Source organism: Sturnus vulgaris, unplaced genomic scaffold, assembly GCF_052056855.1.
Source record: "Sturnus vulgaris isolate bStuVul1 unplaced genomic scaffold, bStuVul1.hap1 Scaffold_198, whole genome shotgun sequence".
NCBI lineage: Eukaryota > Metazoa > Chordata > Aves > Passeriformes > Sturnidae > Sturnus > Sturnus vulgaris.
Window position 1 is genome coordinate 3,820,672 of NW_028276185.1, and position 16,903 is coordinate 3,837,574.

At 55.3% G+C, this 16,903-nt stretch overlaps 1 protein-coding gene across 1 annotated transcript in view; it reads left to right on the top strand.

The window, feature by feature from the left end:
* Positions 1–16,903, top strand: part of LOC148217907 (uncharacterized) — a 98,256-nt gene that overhangs the window by 3,796 nt on the left and 77,557 nt on the right. Inside the window, 1 exon segment of the mRNA XM_088158325.1 lies at positions 2,163–2,730. Coding sequence (XP_088014451.1) covers positions 2,163–2,730 — 568 coding nt within the window.

Sequence of the window (16,903 nt, forward strand, 5' to 3'; positions counted from 1 at the left end):
TCCCTGCAGGAGATCTTCCAGCAGCGGGACTGCGCCGGGCCGGGCCGCATCCCCGGCGAGGAGTCCCGCACGCTGTGCCGGGCGCTGGGGGCGGAGGAGGCGGCGGAGCCCGAGGAGTGCGCGGGGCTGTGGGACGGGCTCTGGGCCGAGCTCACCTTCCGCCAGCTCCACGCGCGGCTCTGCGGCCACTTCAGCACCCGCGCGGGGCCGCGGCTGCCGCTGGGCCGGGAGGGCGAGCACATCGAGAGCCACATCCGCCCGCGCAGCCCCCGCCGAGCCCGAGCGGCGGCCGCCGGGGCCCTGCTCCCGAGAGCGCTGCGAGGAGATGGTGGCGCTGGAGCGGGCCGAGGAGCGCATGGCCGAGCTGCAGCAGGAGAAGGGCAGCCTGCGGCAGCTGCTGGAGGACGTGCGGGCCGCCCTGCAGAGCAGCGATGCGCGGTGCCCGGCGCTGCGGCGGAGTCCGGGCCGGCTTCTGCACCGCGCTCCCGGCGGCGCCTCGGGTGGCCCTGAGCGCTTCAGGAGAGATGCTGCTCTCGGAAAGTCAGTGTTTAGAACCCCTCCACCTCCGGAATGAGACCGAAGTTGCTCGTTCATCCTCGGTATTAACTTTCTAGCAAAGTTTAGTTACAAGGGAGGCTTTTAGGAGAAATGTATGGCATCGGTGTGCCATTAAATATGTTTGTGATGAGCACTGTTCAAAGTGTAGGGGAGTTCAGCTTAACAAACCCACGTGTACAATGCTGCTGCTGCTTCTCCTGCACGTGCAGCCAGGATGTGCTGATAGCAGATGATGGGTATGCACTGCTGCAGGATTTTTCCTGTAGTAAGAAAGAACTTTGGGATTCTTACGTGCACAAGCACGTGCAGTGCCTCAGTCATAAGTGCCTCAGAAATAATCAGAAGTGTGTCTTCTTCAGAGTGTGGTCACAAGGGTTCAGAGTTGGAGCCAGTTCTGCGGGCAGGCTGATGAATAGTCTGGGGCTCCTCTGCAGAGCCCCATTCATTCTGGGGCTGCTTTCTGCTGGTTCTGCTGGACTGGCTCGAGTGAAACACACACCCAATTAACAGCAGTTAAATTACTCTGGCATGAAACAGTGGGGAACAGGCAGAGCAGTGAAGGGCAGCATGGACCAGTTGTTCTGGCAGGTCTGACGAGGTCTGATTTGATACAGCACTCACAGAACTCTGCTCCACCTGTGACACTTCCACTTGCAGCAGATGACTGTTCCTCTTCACAATATCCAGCAAGGCAGGTCAAAGACACTTTTACAATTTTCATCTTCAAAAGGGAGAGGAAATCAGCAGCAAACATGAAGTAACCAGTCAGAGGTCCCAGGAAGAAACAAAAGAACAAAGAGTGGTGCAAAAAACCAGGTGGAGCAGTGATCCTTATCTGTGTGGGAGATATCCTCTGCTAATGGGCCATCTGTTAAAACCAGGTGGGGCAGTGTTCTTTATCTTTCCCACAACCCATCCTTCCTCCAGGAAGATATCTTCTGTTAATGGGCCATTGAGTGCCACTGCATGACTGATAAAATTCCATCATCCCATTGGGAGATGCTCCAGCCAGGGGGAGGAGCCAAGCCTTTCCTACCTAGATAAAATCTGAGATTTGGAACACCAAGGCAGCCCTTACCCACTGGTTTCCAGAGGACAAGAGCTACCAGACCTTTCTACAGCATCACTACTACAACAAGACCACTTCATCTGGACTGCTACCACCACCCTAACTAGCGGGATGTCAGGTTGTATTCTGATTCTGTCAGTTGTTTTCTTTTGTACTATTGCATGTATTTTATTTCTCTTCTCTTTTTTCCTATGAAATTGTATTTCTGCCTTGGAGCCTCTCACTGGTTTTGCTTTCAACCCAGCACAATTTTGGAGGGGATTTTGGCTGAAGCTTGATATTTGGGGAGGTTTTGATCCGTGTGTTAAAGTTTGGAGGATTTTGGGTGGGAATCTTGGTGTTTGGGAGGTTATTACAGACACAAGATGCTCAATGACTACCAGAGATGAACTTGGGCAAGGAGGAACACCCAGTTTATGGAGCTGTCTTCTTGTTATTTCCCCCTAAACCAGGAATTTTCATTCCCCAGGTGTGCAGGGATGGAGGAGGCAGAAAAGCCCCGGAGATCTCTCACGAGGAGGGGCTGCAAACGCAGCCCAGGGAGCTGTGAGGAGGAAAGACCCTCCCTGAGCCGGGAAGGTGGCCAGAGATCCAGGCAGAGCTCAGAGCTGGTGGAGAAGCCTCCTGGAGGGGAGAAGCCCCACGAGTGCTTGGAATGTGGGAAGGGTTTCAGCAGGAGCTCCAACCTGATCCGGCACCAGGTGACCCACACTGGAGAAAAGCCCTATGAGTGTGGGAAATGCAGGAAGAGCTTCAGGAGTATTTCTCATCTGATGGAGCACCAGGTGATCCACACAGGGGAACAGCCCTATACCTGCTTGGAATGTGGGAAGAGCTTTGGATGGAGCTCTGCCCTGAGAAGACACCAGCACATCCACACCGGGGAGAGGCCCTACGAGTGTCCCAAGTGTGGGAAGAGGTTTCAAACCAGCTCCAATCTCCTCCGACATGAGCGGATTCACACAGAGGAGAGGCCCTTCCGCTGTCCCGACTGCGGGAAGGGATTCAAACAAAACTCCACCCTCATCAGGCACTGTCGCATCCACACTGGGGAGAGGCCCTACGAGTGTCCTGAGTGTGGGAAGAGCTTCTCAGACAACTCAGTCTTGACCCGACACCAACGGAGGCACCACTAAGGGAAGCCCTGTGAGTGCCCCGAGTGTGGGAAGAGCTTCGTGCTCTGCTCCAGCTCCATCCCCCATGGGAGGATTGGTGTTGGATGGTCGAAAAAACCACAAAAACACAAAAACCAACCAACCAACCAAAAAACCCCAACAAACAAACAAACAAACAAGCAACCCCCCCCAAAAAACGAAAACAAAAAGCGACCAAAATAGTGATACACACAGAAACAATATAAAAACACCGAAATCAAACAAAAAGAATAGTCAACTTCGAAATAAAGAATGGAGAAATGTCATGAACTGGCATTTCTCCTTTTTTAAACTATGGAGAAAAAACTCTTGTTTCCTCTAAAACATGTAAAGATATTTTGAAGTGAATATGACTGTTCTAACTGTACATATAAAGAAAAGCATTAATGTTAAAGTAAACAAATGTTAAAATTGCAGTCATCTCCTAGGTTTAAATAATAAAAAAACCCCTGCTGTCCCCCCCAATAAAACAAAAAGGAAAAAACTATTCTCAAAAATGAAGTAAGGTTTTGTTTAAACTGTTATAATCCTTAAACTGTGCATCAGAAGTTAATATAGTCCTCAATAAAAGTTATGAGAAAAACTGTTAGTCTGTATAAAGGATTTTTAGATAGTAATCAGATTTCCATTCTCCTGGGAAGCTAATCACTGTAATATCAAAACAAGAAGAATCCGTTTTCTTATGAAGAAATCTCCATAGACTGAAAAAAAGTCTCCTCTTTCAAGTAAATGAGTGAAAAACTATTTTAGAGATGGTAGACTGAGTTGTTTTTGTACGTGTTTAGTATTAAAAAAAATGTATTGAAAAAGCTGTAGCCTAAAGTTTTCTTCTAAGGGTTTTTTCTTATAGTTTCTAGTAATAAAATTTCTCTTTATACCATTTGAAGTAAAACCTGTTTTTTGTCTACTTCTTAATCCTCTCTCACAACAAAAAAATTCAAATTAATAAACCAAAACTACTACATTTAACCTCAGTGATTCCAGGATTTTGATTTCCTATTACCCACGGGTATCTTCTGGAGCCAAATGGTGATGGACTGGGGCAAAGACCAAGATTTTGGAGACAGTGGGGTGGAAACTCCTCCAAAAATGTTCTTCCCTCCCTCCCAAGCATGTGGATCTTCAGCTTGCACAGACACAGAAATTCTTTTATTTTGGCCTTGATTTGCTTTTCATTTCTCTTCATCCCTTTAAAACATCCAACACTGGGGTAAAAATAAAGACACAGAACTGAGACATGGGTGGGGACATGGGGGGACAATGACATGGTGGGACACAGACATGGAGAGTGACATGGGGACACATGGACATGGAGGGGGATGTGGCCATTCCTGGGGACATGGGGGGACACGGGCATGGATGGAGATGTGGGGGACAGTGACAGGGATGGAAACATGGTGGGGACACAGCCATGGGTGAGGACATGGTGGGACATGGCCAGTGACATGTGGGGACACGGCCACGGCCGGTGCCATGGGGGGAACTTGCAGGGGCTGTGGGGGATGCTGGCTTGGAGGGAGTTGAGGGTTCCTGGCAGGGACTTGGGGCTCGCTGAGGCCTTTGGGGACCCCAGGCCGAGCGGCTCCGGCTGCGCTGGGAGACCCTGGCGGAGGTTCTGGGGCAGCTGCTCAAGGACCCCCTGCCCTGGAGCCCCAGCCGGGCATTGGGCTCCTGGAAGGGAATGAACGTCCTTGTCCCCAGCACGACAGATTTCTTATTTCTTGCAGGTGCAAACGGTTCTCTTACCAGAATAGCTTGTTGTGTTCATTGTTTTCAGGTTTAAGATTGTTTTCACCTGGGAACAAGCAAGTAACTTAGCTGCACATAGAAGAAGTGACAGGCTAGCTATTAATTTAGCAGAGAGCAAGATCTGATTTTATGAAGCCTTCCTTTTATAATTTGTCTACCTGACTGCAACATCTCACCCTTTTTCATTAATTCAAAGAAGGCTCATATGTTCTGATGATAAAATAGCTCTCTCTTGTGAGGGTGTTATCTCATTAAGGTTATCACTGGTTATCTGTTAGATATGGGATAAGATACATAAAAGACAGATTACAATCAACAAAACTTAGCAAATTCTATCATGTCATTGACACAGGGTTTCACAGCATGAGAAAACAAAATAATAATGCCCAGTGTGTCCTAGGGAAATGGGAATAAATGACCATTGTTTTAAAGTCCAAATAGTCCATTAGCTAGGAATGTTGATTTTTGACATCACTGAATGTGCTCTTGGATCCTGGAACAGGGAATTACTGAAGAAGGTTAATAGGAACTCTATACCATGATGTTGGCCTAAGGCTTTCCTTGGCAATTTGCCTGTAAATTTCCAGACACAGCCATGTCTTGGCACTCCTACTTCTGGTTTTGTTCTGGCCACGAAGGCTGCATGGTGATTAGATTCTTTTTCTTCTCACTGGGCTTCATTTTCTTGGAGGCAACTGATGTTTGGCTGAATGAACAGGTGACTACTTTGAAGTTGTTGATGATAAAAACACATGCATACCTTCTCCTTAAGTTAATGAATTAATTAGACTTTGTCATTGTACCTTCAATTGAAGAGCCTTACATAAAAATATTTTACCTTTTTTTGGTATAAATATAGCAAAAAAAATCTTTATAAATACGTAAATATTTAGGAGTTAATTCCCCCTTCCTTGTTTTAAAAACAGCATGCATGACTCTTGCCATGAACATGAAGGGAAGTTCAAAACAAAACAATACATGTAGTAAAACAAAAACTAAGAGTAACTGGAAATAATTCTGCTACAACAAACCAAAACATTTCCCATAACAGATATAATTAAAAACACTTGTGAAATTAGATTATTACCAAACATTAAAACATTGTACCATCATCCTAGTGTTTGCAACACCTGATAAACCTCAAATCAGTGAAGAACTGGATGAGCGTCTGTTGGGGGTTGTTTTTTCCTTTCCTCTCTGCCTGTGGAATTTTTTTCCCATTGACATGCTAAGAAGCACTGATGGTTGGGTCCTAGCACCAGGGAGAGCCTCCCTGGTTTTTTTGGGAGTTTCTCTCGGAGGGTGGGGGGAGGGAAAGGGGGAACACGGTGAGATTGGAAGCAGGTAAAGGAGGGTGGGGGCAGTTGCTGGCTCTCGCTCGCTTTTGGCTCTCGGAGCAGAAAGGTCATTGCTACCCCCCCACCATCCCAACGCCGGGAGCTGCCTCTCTGTTTTGGACCCCGCAGCCCTGCTTGGACGCCCTCCTGCTTCAGCTTGCTGTTTTCCCAGCATCCTGCCTCTCCTCCATCCCTTCCCATCTGGGACACAGCTGCCATCACCCCAGTGCCCCTGCAGCCGCACGGGGATCGTGGCACCTGCCCATCAGGAGCCTGCCAGAGCTCACTGCCAGCTGTGACAGCAACTGCACCAGAGGGGAAAGTGCCCGTGGCCCAGAGACTGGAACTGGGCTCCTGTTCTCTTTGTTGTTAATTTCATAGTTGTTGTTATTCCTATTTCCATATCATTGCCTGAGAGCCCCTTAATTTCAAAATTATACAGAGTGTTTATGACCCTCTAAAACTGGTGGAAAGCAGCAGGATCTTCCCTAATATCGGCTTCTGTGCTAGTTACACCTGGGGAGAAGAAACTCAAGAGAGAAATTCTCTCTGTGAGAACTCCCTCTGGGAGTTGATGGGACCAATTGGAGGCTGGTTTGGTTATTGACAGCCTGAACAACCAATTGCAGAAAGTTAGTTCGCTCGGTGAGCACACATTTTGAAGACGGTAACCCGGGAAAAAACTCTCATTTATTTCCGATGGCTGAGCAGGTAACAACGGCCCAGCCCGGGCTCCCTCCCATGTGGGGGGAGCTCGGGAGGCCGCTGGGCCCCGTTTGCAAACCAGGGAACCCGATGGCCGGGGGGAGGAAAGGCTCATTGGTGAGACCTTAGCCCGGCTTCCTCCCCTACGAGCCCGCGGCTCTGGGGGGGCCCGGCTCCTGCTGCTGGCTCGGAGCAGCTTTGGAGGGGCCGAGCCCGCCCAGCCCCCGCACGGCCTGGGGGAGGCAGCCGGGCCCTGTCTGGAAGCAGGGGTGGCCATGGGCAGTGCGGGGCTGCAGCAAGCTCCAGAAAAGCTGATTAACATCTCAGCCGCCCCCCCCACCCAGCGCCGTGACTTCTGTGGGAAACTTTAACTCTTTAGTGCTCAGGTAAGATTTTGCAGACCTCCGGCTTTCCTTTGAATATGAGAGGGGGAAAGGAGATGCTCCAAAGTCAGTGAAGCAAGAGCTAAGTTTCTTTAGATGGAAGGAGAATGAGGAGATGCTGTGAAGATGGCTGAAAAATCCTTTTGTAAGATTGTAGGGATGAACTGATGTACTGAATATTCCGATAAACCATGGAGAAAGACACGGGGAGGTTGGATATGTTCCATTTGATAGATTATTAATCAAAGGTATCTGTGTTGAGAATCCTTTGCCCCGAGGAGAAAAGGGGATCTCTTTTTCTGGAGATGGAGCATGAAGAGAGAGAAAGAGAGATGAAGAAAATGTTTGGTTTGGAACAGTTAATTATTAAAAGTAAATACCTCATGGGATTAACATGGCCCATAAGCACAGTTTTGGGAAAGCTGTGCAGATGGGAGGAACTTCATGACTTTGCAAGTTTTTTCCCGGGCAGATGCAAATCGTGAAAGTGAAGCCACGAGAGGACTGTTTTTTTCCCGTCTTGTGGTGAAGTCCCTATGGCCTGACAAGAGGAAACTTCTCTCTCCAAAGTGAACTGAAAAGGGCTATTTAACTTGGGAACTGACTGAAGTAGTTTTTTCTGTCTTTATTTTGTTGTTATGAAGGTTGGGAGAGGGAAGGAAGGAGTGCTCTAGAGATCTTATTCTGAATTTGCTTTTCTTTCTCTTTCTTTGTGTAGTTAATAAAGTTTTTTATACCCTTTTTAAGTTTTAGTCCTGCCTTGCTCTTTTGCTCCTGGTTCTGTCTCACAACAGAAAAATGAGTATATTTAAATTGGCAAGTCAAAACTATAACAATGGAGGAGAGTGTCAGCAGCTGCAGCTAAGGGCTCGTGTCCCATCAGAGTCTCTAACGATGGCACCAACGCTGCTGCCTTGGGACAGCCGACTCTGGAAGGCGAGTGTGCCCTCGAGCAGAGCCGCTGAGGTCAGTCAGGGGGACAGGCTGCAGCTGAAGCTGCCAAGCGTTGCTGTGATTCTGGCAAGGCAAGAGAAAACCATGGTGACCACTTTCCCTTACACCCTTTGCCAAGCCACGAAAAATTGTGCACACAGCATCCCCTCTTTTGGCACCCTGTCTGGTGTGCATGTCTTCCTGAGGAGGTACAAGCTTTCTGGGTGCTGCTGTTCCTGTGCACACTCTGGTCATTTTTCTCTGGTGTCCAGAGCCACGTTGACAGCAGCAGCTCCGCAGGCCAGCTCCAGGAGACATCGTTCTTGCCATGGTGGCAGCAGCTCTGTGGGTCCCGAGCTCAGTGTCAGGGGAGTCTTGGCCACACAGCACAGTGGCCTGGACAGCTCTGGGGACCCGGGCTGATCGCCAGAGCTGCCACTTCCCACTGCTCCTCGCCTGCAGCAGCCAGTGGCCGTGCTCCAGCAAGGCCTCCTTGTCCCTCCTTGTCCCTCCTTGTCCCTGGCAAAAGCAGCCTGGGCACCTCGGGGCTGTCCCCACCGTCCTGCTGAGGCCAGGCCTCGAGGGCTTCTGCCACGGGCACCAGAGACGTGTCGGGGAAGCGCCAGAGCAGCCGGCTGGCAGGAAGAAGGTGGCTGTCTGGGGGCTGCTTATGGCCTCTGCCACCCAGTTCCTCAGGGCTTCCCACCAACCCATCCACACAAGTCCTCCTGGCCCATCACAGCCTCCCGCCACCCAGCGCCACACGCATCCCCCTCACGCCTTCCCACTGCCTTCTCCGGGCAGGCCTTGGCAGCACCGCAGCCCTTCATGGCCTCCCACTGTCCCGTGCCCTCCACGCCTCCCCCAGGCCTGCCTGGCTGCTGAAGGAGCTCCGGAGGAGCCGCATCAAGAGGCACCTCAGAGCCCTCAGCAATCCAGCCAGCAACACACGGGCAGGACACAGATGGCGCTTCCAGGCTGGCAGAGGGGTGCTGGCCATCTCCAGGGACCGGTCTCTCAGGGATCCCCGCCGCAGCTCCGGCCTCTGCCCGCCCGCTCTGTCAGAAGCCTTAAGGCTTCCACAGAACCACCAAAGGCCAAGGGCCTTTTGGCCACTTTCCCTTCCACTCCGCACGCTTGGCCAACTTGCTGAGCACAAGCACCCTTTTTGCCCTCTTCCCCATTGCCCTGAAGACTCTGGGCACCAAAAGAAAGCTCCTGGACCTCTGTGTATGACAACAGCAATTTACTAATCCTACAGTGGGAAGAAAGAAAGTGCTTGCAGAGCAGAGGTGTTCCCTGCAGGCTCAGGTGGCCCCAGCAGACGCAGCCTCCCAGATCAGTTCTCCACAGTGCTCACGCAGGACAACCAGCCCCTGCGACACAGGGAAGGCCGTGACTTCCAGAGGCGGCGGAATCCATCTCGCATCTGCTGGAGTCGGGAGGAGGGAATGCTCTGTACAACTGTGTTGATGTACAGAGTCTGAAGAGCCAGGCATGAGATGGCAGGGCTGGTGTCATCTGTCATGTCCTGAAGGGCTGGAAGAGAGAGGAACAGAGCCACAGTCAGAGCCTGCATCTGCAGGGACCTGGGGAGACCCTCCTGCCCCATCCCTCCCACACGGCAGCTCTTGCCATAGCCTGGAGGAAGCAGGAGACAGCAAGGATCAGCTGGAAGGCGCTGGCCACGAATGTCCCTCCCGCAGGCCCCTGGAAGGTCTCTGTGCTCTGCCCACGCCGCCCCTCGTGCGCGCAGGGAGCAGAGCCCTCCCAGCCGGGGCAGGGAACGCAGCTGCCAGCGCCAGCCCCCGCTGACAGCCCGCTGGCCTCACTCACCCCTGCACATGAGCTGCAACTCTCGCTGCTGCTCTCTCAGGAACCGCCCGGCCATCCCTGCCAACACAGAGCCTGTCACGGCCCCAGCCGCACAGCTGCCCCGCAGCGGCGCTGCCAGCCCTGCGGCCACAGCAGCGCCTTCCCCTGCAGGGCTCAGGCCCGGCCCTCACCGCATCCTGACGCCCAAGGACACGGCTGCGAGAGGGCGGCAGCGGCGCCGAGGGCAGGCGGGGCTCCAGAGCCCCGGCCCGGATGGCGCTGCCGGGGCAGCAGGCGGGGCTGGGGCCGAGCTGCGGCGGGGCGGGGAGGGAGCCGGGCTTGTGGCTCACCAAGAAACCTGACGGCCGCCTCTCGCAGGGGCTCCTGTGGGCTCCGCAGGTACGGCAGCGCCTGGCGCAGCAGCTCGGCCGCTCGGCTCCTGTCCTGTGCCAGCTGGAGAGAGCGGCAGGGCACGGAGGGAAGGGTTGGCGCGGGCTCTGTCCCTTGGCCCCGGCCTGCCCTGCCCGCACAGCCCTGAGCGGGGCAGAGGGCCCGGCAAGGCGCGGGCTTGATGGAGCTCGGGGCTCCATCAGCTCCGGCCCTGGGGCCAGAGGAGCCTGGAGAAGAGCCCGCGTGGGCAGCCCAGGGAAGGGGGAGCAGCGTTCTTACCAAGCACTCGCCAAACCTCCACATCTGATCCGCCATCAGCAGGTGCTCAAGATCTCTCCTCTTCAGGAAGCTTAGTGCAGAAAGCAGCGTTTCACAAGAGGCCTGCAGAGCAGCAGAGACCCAGAGATGGCACCGGAGCCCAGGGCACAGGACCTGCCTCCCTGTGCCAAGGCCAGGAGGAGGCTGGAGCCCATGAGGTGCCCGGGTGCAGGGAGACAGCTGAGCCCCCTGCCAGGAGGACAGCAGCGCCCAGGAGTCCTCACCTCTGCCACACGCATGTTCTCATCGTGGCAGTTGAAGAAGAGTGGCAGCAGGCTCTTGCTCACAAGCATCTTGAGGGGCTTTTTACCCTTGGCCGCTACCAACCTCATCACCTCTTGGAAGAGGCGAATGGAGAGCAGCTGCACATGGCGGTTGTCCTGTTGGAAAGGAAGCAAAAGCCCTCCTCATCAGCTGCTCCAGGCCCCTCTGTGCACAGCCCCAAAAATCCACGGGGCCCCACACTTGGGGACAGCACCCAGTGGCCGTGGCTGGGGGCACAGAGCCTTACGTTGTCCAGCAGTGGCCAGAGCGCGCCAGCCAGCCGCAGGGCGATGGGGCTGGGTATTGCGAGGTGTCTGTGCGAGAGCAGAAAGCTGAGCACCGCGACGGTCATCTCAACGATGTCTTCATCTGCATCCCGCAACAGGTCCACAAGGCTTTCTGTCAGGCTGTACATTCTAATGTTCTGCACGGGAGACAAGGCAGGGCAAGCCCACGCTGCTGCTGCTGCTGTGGAGCCCAGGGGCCGAAGGCCTGTCCTGAAGCACTCGGGCAGCTGAACAGCAATGCAGGAGAGCTGGGAGCAGCTGCCACAGCTCCCAAAGCCCAGCCAAGCCCAAGGGGCTGCTTTCCCCAGCCCCACGCTGCCCGCACAGCTTCAGCCGCTGCTGTCTTCTCACCATCGAGGGGTCCTTGCTGAGCTGCACGAGGCCTCTGAGCACCAGGCGACGCATCTCCCTGGACGTGCTCTGCAGGCGCCTTGCCATGATCTCCAGGAGGCTGTCACCCCATTCTTTGATGTCCAGGAAGCCCAGGACCTGAAAGGCACAAAGCAGTGACCGGGGTGCCCATCTGGCAGGAGCTCAGAACTGCACAGGCCTGAGCCAAGGCAGCAGCACAGGGCACGGGCACCGTCCCAGGCAGCTGCGGCTGTGAGATGGCAGAGAGGTGGGAGGCAGCTCAGCTGTGCTGCCCATGGGGCTCACCTCCACAAGGAACGCCATGGCAGGCAGCTGCCAGTCTGAAATGTCTTGGCTGAGGAGCTCCAAGAGGCAGGAGATGAAGCTGCAACACCAGATCATGGAGACACAGCGCATCTCCCTGGTGGGGGGAAAAGGCATCATTGCCCCTGAGCCGAGAGGGCAAAGCTCTCCCAGGAGTGACCCACGGAGCTCTGGTCTTTTCCCAAGCACCCCGTGGGCGCTTTGGGAGGCGGCTGTTCCCGGGCACCCTCCTGTGCCAGCCTTTTCCAGTCTGCTCGTGCGTCTCTTTGTGACAAAACCCTCTCACCCCTGCCCATGGGAACTGTGTGGGGCACCCTGGGCACAAGTGCCGGGGGCAGCAGGGACAAGGGGGTCTCACCTGGCCAGGAGTCCCACTGCATAGTGGTGGGTGTCAGTACAGAGCAGCGTGTCCCAGCCAGCCTTGCCTTCCACGGCTACCACAACACGCTCACAGTGCACTCGGCAGAGCAGGACCTTCAGGGTCTGCACTGCAAACCTGTGTGCAGAGCAAAGCCCAGGTGATGCTGGCAGCCCTGGCTCCTGCCTTGGAAGGGATGGGGACACTGGGAGGACTGGGATGGAGCACCTTTGGGGGTTGGTGGCAAGGCCCAGTTGCTCCTGGCACCCCTTCCAGAAGGTATCAACCTCCTCTGGCGTATCCAGTGCGCTGATGTAAACTTGGAAGAGCAGACACAGAAAGAGACAGGGAAAATACTCCAACACTATAGGTGGGCACCAGGTCAGGTTGAAGACCCTCCACAGTGTCACGGTTGCCTGCAAAAAATGAACCACCCAGAGACAACACTCAGTGCCAAGACATCCGTGTGGCAGGGCCCGAGCATGCCAGGGAGAGGCCGGGGAGACACCTCGGGGTCACCCAGCCTGGTGCCCCTGAACCTTGCCCCTAAGGCAGGTTTCAGCCCAGTGCCTGAGGCAGAGAGATGCAGCTGGGGGGAGGACAGAGAGCTAGCTGCTGGAGAGGTGGCCTAGGGGCAAGCCAAGGTGAGTTGCAGGAACTCACAGCCAGGGCAAAGACTCCTGTGCTGTCCCCATCGGAGGTGTACACACTGTCCACTGGCCAGGCGTTCAGCACATTGAGGAGTATCTGCAGCGCCGGCTCCGCAGTCCCAGTGGAGGACATGATCACTCCCCACATGGCCGTAGCAGCTCTGTGGGGTCAGAGCTCTGTGTCAGGGGGGTCTGGGCCACAGCACTGTGGCCTGGGCTGCTGCAGGGGCCCGCGCTGGCCGTCAGCCCTGCCTCTGCCCACCGGCCCTCGCTGGCAGCACCCAGCCAGCCCACGGGGGTGCAGGCATCTTGAGGGGCAGGGAGGGAGCGTGGCAGCACGCTCAGGGGCTGACATGGCAGCACTGGCAAACGGAGGAGCCAGAGGCTCCTGGAACTGTCCCCCTGTCTGGCAGTCACCAGGGACAGGCTCTACAGGGTAACGGGCCGGGGAACCCTAAACCCTCAAGGCAGGTGGGGCTGCCGTACCTGTCACCCGATGGGGCCCAGCGCAAGAGAGTCATCAGCACATCACAGGGGTATTCCCTGGTCAGCTCCAGAAGGGTCTTGTCCAGCCTGTGCCCAGCAGACTCGTTGGCCGTGAGCCACTTGTGGATGTACCTCACCATGGCTGGCACCTGCAGAAGGCCCGGGGAGACTTGGACACCTGCCCAAGCAGCAGGTTCCCCAGCTTCCCCTGAGAAGTGCTGCCCTTCCTACCCTATTGGTCTGGGCCTCAAAGACTGAAGGAACCCAGCAGAGCTGGCTTGAGGCGCCACACAATTCCTGGCCACAGGCTGCTTACTTGCTTTGGATTGGAGACCCCCTTCTCCACAAGCAAATCCAGCATGGCAGCCCCGGTCTCAGCAGTGAAGAGGTGAAAGTTTGCCAAGAGCCCAGTGCCCACACCGGTGGTCTCTTCCCGCCAAATGCACATGATGAATTCATAGATCATCTGCAGGAGAAGGGCAGGAAGAGAGGGAGAATCCATGGAGTGCTCCAAGCACGGTGCTGGGCTGAGCAGTGACAGCAGGCCCAGCCCAGGTGGGGATGGCTGCAGTACCTGCGCTGTTCTGCGGAAGCGGCCACGGGCAGGGTCCTGCTCTTGTGTCGGGTCCATGGCGGCACCTGGCAAAGAGCGAGCGCAGCCAGGGCTGAGGGGCTGTGGGAGAGGCCGGAGAACACAGGCCAGCCCTGCATTCCCAGGCAGGGACAGCCCTGGGATGCTCCAGGGATGGGGTGTGGCTGCCTGGGCGTTCAGCCCCAGCCCCTCTTCTGTCCTATCCATGGGCATGTTGGATGGGATGGGATGGGATGGGATGGGATGGGATGGGATGGGATGGGATGGGATGGGATGGGATGGGATGGGATGGGATGGGATGGGGCTAAGCTGGCTGCAGGCACCAGCCCTGTGGCCCAGCTCTGCTACTCACCCTCCTGCAGTAGCTGGATCTGCTCCAGCTCTTCAGGCTGCTGTGCTGAGGGAGCTGCAGCCTCCTCCTCCTCCTTCACCCAGGCCAGCTTGGGCACTCTGGGTGGTGTCTGCTCCATGTCAGTGTATGGAGTTGGGACTGCTTGCAGGAGAGATGTCTCAGAAAAGCTCCAGATGAGCAAGTGCTGCAGTTGTGCCTTGTAGGCAGCTGCAACAGAGAAGCCTTGGGAAGGCTACAGGACACCGTGTCCTGCAGTCTGTCCTCGAGGTCACCTGCAGAGGAAACGCTTTGGAAAAGCTCCGGGTCAGTAGGGAACAAGCTGGCTGTGTGGGGGCTCCTCACAGCACCGCTCTCTCCGTCCTGTCCCGACGAGTGCACCGAGCACTGTGGTGTGGCCGTGTCACCGCCAGCACCTATGTCACGACGTGTCACAAAGGGTCACCCTTGTACGCTCTGTCCCTTTCCTATTGCACGGTGACCACGGTGCACTGTGTCACAAAGAGCCCTAGGACACACCTCCACGTGCCCTGGGGACACCCCCGCCCCACCCCCCCCGCAAAGTGCCCAGCTTGCAAGGAAGACGTTCCCCCAAGGTTCGAGGACGGCCCAACAGGAATTTTAGGAATGGCTCAAACAACAAGCAGATGCTCCTCTGCTCTGCCTGCTCAGGGCAGCAGAAGGAGCCCCCACGGTTGCCAACGCAGCTGCAGCAGGAAGGGCATCGGGGCCTTCCACAGCAGCTGCCAGGGCCGCTCTGGGACAAGACCCGGTGCTGGGTGGCCGTCACACACACAGGAGTGTGACACAGACACGGGACGTATGGCCCAGGGCACGAATGCTGCTCTGAGTCCTGGGAGCAGTGAAATCAGCAGGTGTGGCAGAGTCCCTGCCAAAGGAGACCTGCCGCCCCCAAGGCCTGCCAATGCTGGTGCCTGCTCCTGCCACAGAGACCTGTGTCCCCTGGGGACTTCTCTGTCAGAGGACAGCCAAAGCCCCCGTGCATTGGTGTGTGTGCTCCTTTCTGCAGGCGGCTGTTGGCAGGAGCACCTGGTGGCAACACTTGGTCTCTGTCAGAAGCTGTTACTCCTTCCTGGAATGATTTTTGCTTGGAAGTGATTATGTGCAGTGTCCACGCATCTCCCCAGCCCATCAGTGCCTCACACACGAGGTGACCACCAAGCCACTCTCCGGCCATCTGACCCGCAGCTGAGCCCTTCCCAGAGTGCCCGCACCCGCAGGGAGCGCAGGGCTGGATTTGGCCGCCAGAGAGTTGGTGACCCTCGTGAGATCCTCGGTGCATTTAGTTCCTACAGGAGTGTGGGCACCGCTGGGAAATGATCTGCATGCCTTGTTAATTGGATGTTCTTCCACCGCTAGCCTGGGGCAGGATCTCTCCCGGTGCTCCTCTCAACTCCCGGGCCTCTCCTCAGCCAATCAGAGAAGGCACCAAAATAATTGAGCCAATCAGAGCGCGCGGCGCTGATGACTCCTCAGGCAGTCCCAGAGCGCCCAGAGCTCCTCACCTGGACTCCTCCCGCGCCCCGCCCCCAGCGCCCCCCGACAGGAGAATTTGGGGAGGGGGTATCGCGTTTTATCTTCTTTTTTGTTGTTACAGAGCCGGGATTAAATGCTCTAGAGACGGAATTTCGTGTTTGGACTCAGATATTTATTAATTCTTATCTATATTACAGTGAGTTCTACAGCACTTCTAGCTAACAGGCCAAAAATGGACACGTATCTCTCTCTACAAGGCATTTTAAGGGCCAATCTGTCCACTTAAGAACACACAGCTAAATTCTTTTTACTTTTAACCCAACAACCAATCACCTGTGACCTGCACTGTGGAATTTTCTATCCAATTACAAAAGTACCAGCAAGACCCGTGAAGAAGGTGAAAAAGAAAGAAAACTCCACCCTAAAACCTCCATCTTGTTTTATATGTATTAATATAGTCTAAAACCACAAATTCTAAATTTTCCACCATGGGACATTACACACTTCTATTCAAACTACACACCAGTGATCCCAGTTCTATCACAATTCTGGAAAGCTTCTTCACAGCCTCAGGTCAAAAGCAGAGTTTTCCTGGGGGTCAATGTCTGTCAGCAGAGAAAGCCCAAACCCCTCAGTTTCCAGGGTTCCAACAGGGGGGAGGTGTCAGACCCTATCCAGTGCTGGCCATGGGGCGTGTGGCAGGGACCCGGAGCTCTTGGCTACTGTGGGCTGCTGGGGGGCTGCTGGGGGGACACCCCCGGACCTGTGTCCTGCACACACAGCGCTGTTCCAGGAGATGGTTTAGTCCGAGTGTCACTTCATTCACGGCACCGACCGGCTGAGGTTCGTGGAGAGGAACATCTCCAAGCGGGAGCAGTTCCTGCACTTGGGCAGTGATGTGGGGCTGCACGTGGGGACACCTCCTTTGGGGACAAGGCTGCCAGGCACTGGAACAGCGACCCGCAATGGATGGAGTACAGACGGGCTGCGGTGGACAGGCACTGCCGGCACAACTACGAGTTGTCCAGCCCGTTCCTCGTGGAGCGCAGAGGTGAGCGTGGGGCAGAGCGTGTCCCCTCGGGCCCTGCCCTGGGAATGACCCTGGAGCCCCTCAAAACCTCCCTGGGAATCACCCGAGACACGTCAGCCCTTCTTGTGCCCATCCCCGGGGCCTCCTGCCCCTCAACCCAAGTGACTCGGGATGGACCCAGTCCATCCCAGTCCCTCCCAGTGTCCTCACAGTCCCTCCCAGTTTCACCAGAGTCCCTCTCAATTCCTCTCGGTCCCCAACCATTCCATTCCCAGTGCACTCCCAGACCTCCACCCTCTCTCCC